This window comes from Festucalex cinctus, chromosome 18 (genome assembly GCF_051991245.1).
Source record: "Festucalex cinctus isolate MCC-2025b chromosome 18, RoL_Fcin_1.0, whole genome shotgun sequence".
NCBI lineage: Eukaryota > Metazoa > Chordata > Actinopteri > Syngnathiformes > Syngnathidae > Festucalex > Festucalex cinctus.
The window spans coordinates 11,512,878-11,523,428 of NC_135428.1; the positions used below are offsets into that span (position 1 = coordinate 11,512,878).

The 10,551-nt window shown below is 41.5% G+C and overlaps 1 protein-coding gene across 1 annotated transcript; it reads right to left on the minus strand.

The window, feature by feature from the left end:
* Positions 1–357: 357 nt before the first annotated feature.
* On the minus strand, positions 358–8,341 carry arr3a (arrestin 3a, retinal (X-arrestin)). Its single transcript, XM_077504605.1, has 16 exons — positions 8,229–8,341; positions 7,604–7,634; positions 5,901–5,992; positions 5,796–5,840; positions 4,542–4,732; positions 4,410–4,469; positions 4,002–4,078; positions 3,800–3,935; positions 3,086–3,170; positions 2,947–3,019; positions 2,730–2,867; positions 1,843–1,926; positions 1,523–1,546; positions 1,381–1,430; positions 924–943; positions 358–559 (listed from the first exon to the last, which is right to left on the minus strand). Exons 2-15 carry the CDS (start codon positions 7,609–7,611, stop codon positions 939–941), a joined length of 1,068 nt encoding a protein of 355 aa, XP_077360731.1. The 5' UTR covers positions 7,612–7,634; positions 8,229–8,341; the 3' UTR covers positions 358–559; positions 924–938.
* Positions 8,342–10,551: the final 2,210 nt, after the last annotated feature.

A 10,551-nucleotide genomic window follows, 5' to 3' on the forward strand; every position in this document is an offset into this window, starting at 1 on the left:
CTTTTCCTTTTACCTCACTCCCTTCCCTGGCTCCTGCATCTTCTTGTGTTTCCCCCCTCACCTCGCATTCTTCCCTGTCACCTCGCCTCCTCACATGCCACCGTGCATCCTTGCATTTGCCTCCTCTTCTTTCTCCCCTCCCTCACTTCATTCCGGGCTAGCCGCGCACACAAAGGTGTCATCATGTTGTCATGTCAACTCGTGTGATTGCAAATCTTGAGAAATTGTGACTTTCTTATGAACTTTAATACGCTTTCCTCACCAAAATGAGCGGCATACTTGCAGCCGCTAGGTGGCGCTACACCCTCCACTTTCGTACAGGTACGTTCACGAAAGAAGCCAAAAACCCCAAAAGTCTCAATGTTGAAATATTTAATTGGACAAGAGCAGGCAGAAGCATGCAATGAAAGGAAAACAGTGCATGTCAAAACGATAGAGTCACGCGTGTGCGCGTGTATTTGTACGTGTGCATTGAAGAGGGTGCCGGTCCCACGCATCTTTTGTCGACCTCCTGTCGGCATTTCCGTCCTGTCCGCCCACCTGCAGGCCGATGTCGTCTCTGAACATGTGACAATATTTCAACATACATGAATCATGTCATCTGACTTTTAAAAATGTCTACATTCATCATGGCACGTAAAATGATAGGATTTCAATGTCACATCACATGACAGTTATGTGTCATCTACGAAGCAACTGTGAGGTCACGTGACATGACTACGTGTCACCCACAACAAGCATGTCGCGTCACATGACAACATGACAACCTGTCATTTTCTAGAAAAAAAAAAAGTTGAGAATGGAAAAAAAATTAAAAAAATCTTATCCTGGTGCTAGAGTGGAATTACAGCAGCGCCAGCAGGTGTTATTGTTGCCATGGCGACACCGTGTAGTCTACATAAATGGTAACTACACATACTTACATGGATATGCAGCCTTTAATCTGAAGATGAGAAAGGAAGAGCAGCATGACTGAAGATGCACATCGCACGCAGCTCACAAAAATCAGCCCCCCCCCCCCATTTGTGAAAATAATAGCTATTTTTTTTCATGGGACAACACTGAAGAAATACAACTTTGGTACAATATCAACAGTAAGTCAACACACAGCCATGAATAATGAATGTATAAACCACTGGCAACAAAAGTGAGTACACCCCTCAGTGAAAATGACCAAATTGGGCACAAGGTCTCAGGTGTGGAGAGCAGGTGTGTTCAATTTATTGCCTCATCCCTTCACTGGAAATTAAGTGTGGCATCTCACGGCGTCAGGACATATTGACACTTTGCACCTGACAATTTCACTTGGGGGGTGGGCTCACTTTTGTTGCCAGCCGCTGGCTTTGTGTTTGTAGTAAATTTGCGAATGTGAGACGTCACCTTCCGGTTTGGGGTGCATGAGCTTCAGCGGCACCATGGCGGAGACATCGCTGCCAAGGAAAGCAAACCAAAAGTCAAGTCAAGACAAGGAGGGCAGGCAGGAAGTTGGGTGGTCATGTGACAGGAATTGAGGCAAGTTCACCTGGAAATGAGTCCTCCCAGCAGGCTGCGGGGACACAACATAGATGTTAGGCTTCACCTTAGCGTCCGAGGCTAACAAAGTTGCATCCCTCAAACTGTCTTTCGTCATTCAAAGAATAGAAAGCCCGCCAATTTTATTTATTTATTTATTTATTTATTTTTGTGGGGATGTCAGAAGAGGAGGATCCCATTGTTGGATGAATCTCAAAAAAAAAAAAAAAAAAAAAAAAAAGATTTTCAAAATAGTAAAGAAGCTTTGAAAAATGCTAACTGAGCAAGCTGTTCGGGCGCAATTTCCAACGGTGCCGAGCGACCACTCACCCTCCTCCAGCCACCATCAGGTTGACTTTGATCTTGTAGGACACGAGAATTCCCAGCACTTCCTTCTCGATATCCTCACGCAACCTAGAGAAAAAATCAAAACTAAACTTTGCGGGCATGAGAAGCACAGGTTAAAGCTGTCAACTTGCTTATGGATGCCACAAGAGGGCAGCAAAGCACTTTTTATTCCCCCTCCCCTCAGTTCGCCATATGTACTTTGCATCAAGTTGCCACCAGGTGGCAGCAAAGCAATATTTCCTTTTTACTGACTCGGCTTTTTTCCTGCCAACAAAAACAACTAATCGGCTAATTCTCCAAATGCTGGCTATCTTTCCACTTGTTATAATTACGCCTGATTTCTTTTGAAATCATTTTGTTGTTAGTCAGTTGACATTATTAGAAAACAATTCTAATAGTAAGGCCACTTGAGCAATAGGAGAAAAATCCCAAAATGAAATTAGCACATTCAGAGAACGTTTTGTGGTGTGTATGAGTTTTGGTCTACCTATTTATGTATTTATTTAGCTCTTTATTTACTTGCCTACTTCTTATTTATTTACTGATGTAAAATGTATTTACTTGAAAAAAAAACTTTGCACTTCAAAATGTTTACTTTGTTCTTGTTTACTGCAAAACTGATATTTATGTTTATGTACAGCACTTTGTATACAGCAATGCCTGTTCTTAAAGCGCTTTATAAATAAAGTTGAGTTGAGTTGAGTTTACAAAGATGCCCGCTGAAAAACTGCATGGACTATTTTATAATATTGATCAGTGGCAGTAATTCTACTTGACAAAAAACAAGCTCTGTTCTCTCTCTCTCTCTCTCTCTTTTTTTTTAATGCAATTATGTGAACGTGTAGTTCGTCCAGCGGCATTTGTTTTACATGGTGGTGGAGGCCAGGTTGGTGTCCTCGTCCTTGAGCCGCCCGTCCAGCGCCAGTCCTCGCTTCTCCTTGTTGTCAGCCAGCAGCGGCATGATGCTCACCGTGTTCTCCAAGGTGCCGCCCGCCTCCACAGTCTCGCTGCCCGCCAAAAAAAAAAAAGCAGAGCGGACGTCAGTCAGGTGGCGCCACCTGATAGGCACCTCGTGGCGGAACCTACCCGAACTCCTTGGAGAAGACACACTTGGTGTACTTGTCGGCCGAGTAGAGGACGATGTCAGTGGTTTGGTCGACTGCGAGGAGGAAGGACCCCGAGTAAGCTGCGGCCGGATGGGACGAGTCGCGACGGCGTAACGCACCTGTGACCTGAATCTTCTTGACGGTTTTGTTGCTCTCGTTGTTGATCTTGAACTTGATGGGGATGGGCTCGCCGTGGAAGTAGAGCTGCAGCAAAAAGACAAAATCCACAACAATGACGTCGTGATGGTTACCATGGTTTTTTTTTTTTAGAATTGTTGCACCATACGGCATCAATCCAAACTATTTTGTAACCCCAACCATGGCAACGTGGTCGTCAACAAAGTTGGATATGCTGAAGATAAAAAAAAATGTTTTTTGGAATATTTTTTTTTCTATTTTTTTTTTTTTTAATAATGTTCCCCCCCTGTTTTTCTGAGTAATTTTTCCTCCTGTTTTTCCTGAATAATTTTTTCCGTGTTTTTCTATTTATTTATGACAGAAATAAAAATCAGTAAAACAGAAAAAAATTCAGAAAAACAGAAAAAACTCACTAAAAAAAAAAAAAAAAAAAAAAGCCCCCCCCCCCCAAAAATAGTCAGAAAAAGAGGGTTTTTTTCAAGTGAAAAACAGAAGGTTTTTTTCAAGTGAATGCAATACGCTTCCATAGTTTAGAAAATAAAAAGAAAAACTAAAAAAAAAAGAATAAAAATAGTCAAAATGACTTTTTTTTTTTTTTTTTTTTTATATATTGTTGTTCTGGCACGTGGGCCCTTTTGCTGCCTATGTGGACTAAATGGTGTTGTCACAGCATGCGTGTGGGAGCGCATACATACGTCTTTCTCCAGTGAGACCTCCAAGTGCACTGGCTTGTCCGACATCATGAAGCTCTTGCAGATGTCCGTTTTGGGCCCGGGACCCACCACAGATGGCGCATACTGGATTTTGCGGACGATGAGACGCGCCGTGTCCCTGCGGGCGAAACACGCATGGCGTCACGGCGAGCACGCCAGACAAACGGGCGCGCAGCCAACTCACTTCTTTTCGATCTTCTCATCAGGGTTGCATTTCTCATTCGCCAGGAAGGTCTTGACCTCAAAGTCCACGCCGCAAGACTGAAACATACACGCAAAGACCCTGCTAGCGTAATGCTAACACTAATTAGCATCTGTTTGCTGGTACTTTAAGCCTTTAAGCCACAGAGTGACACAATTGTTCGGCAACAACATGCTAACAGTCAAGAAGACACTATTCGGTCATATATTCTTTATCCTCTGTGTAGAGCAGTTCTTGGAAATCTTTTTTTCTTTTTCTCCATTTTTTCTTGTATTTATTTTTCTTCATTCATTCACTGTTTATTATTCTCTTTCTCTTTTCCCCCCCTTTCTTTTTCTCCCTTTTTTTCTCCTAGTTTAACTGAGTGTATTGTGCCGACGCATGGCATACCTTCCCTTTGTCGCCAGGGGCCGGTTGTAGCGACACGGAACACGGAAGGTTGTTGGGAAGCTGCACACATGCACACACACCCGTTAGCACGTAGCATTAGCAGCACAAACATGTGGCGAGGGGCGTCGGTACTTCAAAGCTGAAAGGGCGTGCATCATCGCCGGCCTTCTTCAGGAGCGTGTCGTGCATTTCGCTGAGTGGCGGCTTGTGGTCGTCTGGGTAGATCTGAACGTGCTGGATCCAGATGTCCTTGCGGAAGCACAAGCCCATCACGTCCAAGTCGTCGCTGCCGTAGCGGAAGGCGCACGCCAGCTGCACGAACACTGACGGACGGCCGTTTGTTAGAATGTTAGTGTGCGAGACTATTAGCATGTTGAAACGCTAACGTGTCAGCATGATAGCTAGTTAGAATGTTAACATGCTAGTATGATCATGTGTTTGTACGTTCACAGCTTAGCATTTAGCATGTTACAAATATTAGCACTCACGTGTTAACAGTTAGCGTTGAAAATGTGAGCGTGGTACTGTGATAGCATCTTAGTAAGAACGTTAACATGCTAGCATAACAGAGTGTATAATTTGTGTATTGTGTTCAGAATACTAACATAGTAAGAGTTTAAGAATGTTAGTATATAATCTTAGGCTATTTGAATCTTGGCGTGCTAGTGTCACCGATCTGAATATGACTGGATAGCCCATAGGCCAAAAAGACTTTGGAAGCCGCGAGGCCGCCATATTGCTCCTTCCAAGAAACATTTCACGGCATACGATCCTGTACATTTACAGTATCAAAATTGGAGAACATTTGAGACAGTACTTAGTAGAAACAGCATGATTTATGATGTTTTTAATTTGTTAAACATAAACAAGAGGAGTTCGTCTGTGTGCCCTGCGATTGGCTGGCAACCAGTCCAGGGTGTACCCCGCCTACTGCACAAAGCCAGCTGAGATAGGCTCCAGCACCCTCCGTGACCCTTGTGAACATGTTAGTATTTTAGAATGTTAGCATTGTAGCATGAAGCATGCTTGCATGTTATCGTATTACAATTTTAGCAACTGGCATGTCATAATTAAGTTAACAATTTAGCGTAACAAGATTTTAGCATTTAGCATATTAGAACATTAACATAATAGCTTCTTAAAAATACCATATATTGGCATAATAGAGCACAAGAATGTTAGCGGTTGGTGAATTAGCATATTAGAAGAATAGTGTGTTAGCACGTAAGAATGTTATGTGTTACAATGTTAACATGTATGTGTGAGCATACCAGCATATTAGCACGTTTTGTGTGTTTGATGTTAGAGTGTTGAAATGTTATTGAGTGCTAGCGTTTGAACATGTTAGCATGTGGAAAAGACTGCAACATGCGAGTCTGGCTTCACCTTTTCTGTCTCCGAAGTTTGTCGGGTCCAACTTGACAACGCCATCTACGAGACATTTTTGCAAAGTCAAGGTCATGACGCAAGCACACGCACGTACGCACTCACCAAGTTTTTCCACGTTGTTGACGTGGTCTAGGTAGTCTCGCTTGCCCAGGTAGAGCGTGAGGCCGCCGTTGCCGTTTGTCTTTTTGAAAACTCTGCAGATCGCAAACAAAAAATTGGGATGACACGAGAGAGGGAAACAGGAAGCGCTTTCTCACTGTCTGTCATGCTCACGGGCGTATAGAAGAAAATGCGTGGCCGCATAACAAAAAGCAAACGGCGCCGGCGGCCATCTTGTGTTGACATTCGCTAAGCACGCTTCACTTGAGTACATTTATTCCTCTGCGGCATTTTCACATTGTTTTCTGTCTCCATAGCAAAAATGCGACAGTGTGTGGCGTACGTTTGTACCAAGAAGTCTGGAAGAGGTGCGACATGCACATTTTATCGCAAAGAATGTGAATGTAAATGTTCTCTGAGTCAGCATTAAACCCAGAGACTTGACGCGGACATGGCCCGGAAAATGTTTGTTGACAAAGGGTGAGATGGATCCGCCAGGGACCAATCATGAGTCCATTTATCATTATTTTTTTAAGACCTCTCTGGTCAAAGGTGACTGGACGACAGATGGAAAGAAGAAGTGCTAGCTGAGTGGCAGGTGTGATTGGATAAGCAAGAGACTAATCCGACCCGGCCACAGGTGAGGCTTAAACGGCATCTTCGGGGCCACCATTTGACCTTTTGAGTGTTTGTCAGTTTGAGGAGCCGCCCTGTCATTGGCAGCTATTTTGGAAACGACTTCACAAAGGATTTTGACATGTCGCCAGAAGAATGTACTTTTGTTTTGTACGACTGCGTATTACGGCCACGCATGAATATATTTTTTTTATGGGGCGGGGCCAATATTCCGAAAACAAAAATAGAACTTCGCAAATTTGCCGCTCTATTTGCCACTTTATAAACTCGCACATTTGCAAGAAAAAAACTTGTAAATTTGCGAGTTTATAAAGTGGCAAATTTGTGAGAAAACCCCCCCCAGAAATTTACGAGAAATAACCGTAGCATAGCTATAGTCTAATGTGAGGATTTGTTGATGGTTAATGGGACACTGTTTATAAAATGAAAAGGCAGGATGGAGACTGATTCATTCTGAATTTAAACTTTACTTGTCATAAATACGCGGCAGCTAGAGCGACAACACTTCCTGATCCCCTGTCAGCTGACTATCACGAACCAATCAGAAGCTAGCAAGTCAATGGCAGCGAGCAGCAGATTCTACACGTCAACTTAGATACTTATGCAAAAAAAAAAGAAAAAAAAAGTATGAATTCTGGAAACATAAATATACAAGTAAATATACTTTTTAACAAATTCCCTTAAATTGCTTGATCCTCAGGGTGTGGACCTTCGCAAAGTGAAGCGTCTTTGTCGCTTCAAAGTGCGAATCTTGAACATCATATATGGTTAAATTCTCCTTATTTAAACACAAACATTCGAGTAGTACGCTTCAAGTTTTTTGTTTTTTTTCTCGCAAATTTGTGAATTTTTTTTTCTCGCAAATTTGCCACTTCATAAAGTGGAAAATTTGCCTTTCCTTTGTGAGGAATAAGCGGTCAAGAAAATGGATGGATGGTTGTTTTTAGATAAAATGGGCAACTTTTTGAGAATGACAAAAAAAAGTTTTATATTTTTTATTTTAATTTTCATATTTTTTTCTGTCCTTTTTTTTTTTTGTGGTGGCTTGTGTGGTTGCACTCGAAACTTACTTTGCCATGTCTGGAAGCTTCTGGAAGTGTTCTGAGGAAGACAAAGAAAAGTGCGTTTGTTAGTGAAGACTGGATCCATCTCAGGCGAGGTTAATCCCGCCCGATGGAATTAAAGAGGCGTGATTGATGATGAGGACGCCGCCACTATTTCCGGAGCACTAACTGGATCATTTGGGAATTAATAGCAGGCTAAATCCCCAGCCAAGAAACTCCGTAACGACTGTCAACAAGACATCCTCGCCTCTTCGCAGCCACACGGTTGATGACTCACACAAAACGACACATGCACTCATGATACGATAAGGCCTTCCTTAATTGAAATATCTATCTATCTATCTATTGCTACAGATGTCAGTAAATAAAATTTGTTGCGGAATTGATGAATTGGGTTTTAAAGAATGTTTGAACTTCCATCCCATTCAAGAACAGGGCATAGCCAGAAAAAAATTGAATAAGCAGGGATACAACACCAATAAGCAAAAAAAAAAAAAAAAACGAACAAAAAAAACAAAAACAAACAAGTGAGCACTTGCATCATCATCATCATGTGACGTAAAAGCGGAGAAGTAGGATGTTGCCATATGATGTAGTGCATTGCGTGCGCAAGCAAAGGAGGAGGTCTTACCTGTGCCGTCTGACGGATGTTTATCGCAAATGTGTGAAACCCACAAAGTAGGTGCAGGCCCTTTTATAGCAGCTGAAGTTGGTGGTGGGGAGTGAGGTGGGGGCGGGATGGCAGTGTTGAGGCTTAGCGATGGCAAAATCCAATCAAGCAATCAGGCGCTTTGGAGCACAAAAGAGTTGAAAATAATCCACGGAGTAACAGCGAGGCCAACTGGAAGTTCAGTCAACCGTCCTGTTAACTGCAGCCATCATCTTGTTGGGTCATTTTGACCCGGCCTCAATTTCAGTGGCCAGAAATATCCCAAACAAATAAAAAAAATGTCTTATATGTAAATGTGTCAAACAAAAACCTCTACTGTTGATTAGGGATGTAACGATATCCAAACATCACAATACGATATTATCATGATATGAAGGTCACGATACGATAATTATCACGATATTGTGGGGGCAATGGCGATATTTAAAAAAGATCACAATATTGTAAAAAAGGAGCTCATATTAAAGAAAAAGCACAATATTGTGCTTTTGTACATAACAGCAATGCATATAAACCACCTACAATCTCTAATAACAATATTGAGGCACTTACTTGGCAATGCAAGCACACATTGATTGCTTCACATGCAAATTAGGTTCTCCTTCATCTGACAATTAGCATAGATTTTAAACATAGAAGGCCAAAACATCCTTAATGAAAATTAAATTGCACTCATAAACTAGCCACTAGAAGGTTCTAGAACTGCACAAATGGAAATCAACCTGACTTTTTAACAGATGTTTTCCTTTTAAATATTGTGAACATGACGACGACGATATTGTGGCAGTTTTAATATCACGATATCACGATATTGCCCTTATCGTGACATCCCTACTGTTGATTCCACTTACCATATTTTAAAATGGGTCGATTTGACCCATAACATTGACATTTTTTTTTTCTGTAAAAAACATTTTATGCCCTTTTATCAGGTTTGCAAGATAATTTGGCTTGAGAATGGCCAGAATGGGCTCATGACATTCAGTCAAAAAAAGGGGGAAAAAAAAAAAAAAATCATCATTGAGGAAATAATTGAAAAAGAAAAAAAGCAGCAGCCTAGTCTTGTCTTGTTTTTATGTGCGCCAAAAAAAAAAAAGACGCGCGCTGGATTTACCTTGATTCCTTCGTGGAAATGTTTGTGCGGCCAGCCCAAATAAAGTCCAGCTGGCATTTATTTGCAGCTCGCCACGGATCAACGTGGACATTCTCGGAGCTCCTAAATCTGGCTTGCGCGTGCACACGGTGGAGTCCCGTTGTGGCGCTAAGCCTTTTATTCCCAATTCGTCTCTGTAACGTGCCAGGGATTAAACGCCAAACCACCAATGAAGGTTTATGGCCCTACAAATATTAGACAATTTACAAGGGAATCCCCCCACAATACTATAAGGAGTCACGGATTTTTATCTTTTTTTTAAATTGCTGCTATTGTTTCTTTGGGAGCCTTGGAAAACATTTCTATCCATCCATCCATCCATTTCCTTGATCGCTTATTCCTCACAAGGGTCGCGGGGAGGGTGCTGGTGCCTATCTCAGCTGACACTGGGCAGTAGGTGGGGGACACCCTGGACTGGTTGCCAGCCAATCGCAGGGCATGTAAAACATTTTTTGAGGTTTATTTCCATGTTTTCAAAAAAATATATAATAATTAATAATAATTAATTATTATTATTATTATATATATATATATATATATATATATATATATATATATATATATATATATATATATATATATATATATATTTTAAATGCATTTACGGTACATTGGCCGTCAATTATCTATGGAATTCCACTTCACATAAGATGCGTGGAACATGTTTTTTTTTTTCTGCCTTACAAAAAATAAAGTGTAATTGCACATCCTCGACTGTAGGTGGGAGAGGTGCTGATGCACTTTAAATCTATCTTAGGCTAAAAAAACACTTATAAAGTTATTCTTTGCTTTAAGTTGATCTATATTTCATTAATGTTCTTAAGGATGCAATATAATCCAGAGGCGTACTTAACAATAAACATTTTAGAGACAAATTATACTATTTAGGAGAGTTGGGGTGGAGCAAAAATATTTTCTTCTTCCTAGGGGGCGTAACAGTAAATAATTGAGAAGCGCAGGTCTGTGTGTGTGTGTGCTGATACAACGCCATCTAGTGGATGTGTGCATGTCTGACTTCCAGCTTCTTGTTTCCTTTTTCAAACGCGTCTGGTGGCATCACAGTGACGTCACTGTGACATCAGTTGGACGTGGTCAGGTCAGGTGCGTCTCTGCTGCAGAGGCCTGAGCACC

Excerpts from the sequence above, each read along its gene's own strand:
- arr3a (XM_077504605.1), bottom strand. Across the intron at positions 4,733-5,795 it reads AAACTTCGGAGACAGAAAAG|TGTTCGTGCAGCTGGCGTGC; the intron begins GTGAAGCCAGAC and ends GCCGTCCGTCAG. Across the intron at positions 4,079-4,409 it reads CCCCTGGCGACAAAGGGAAG|TCTTGCGGCGTGGACTTTGA; the intron begins GTATGCCATGCG and ends TGTATGTTTCAG.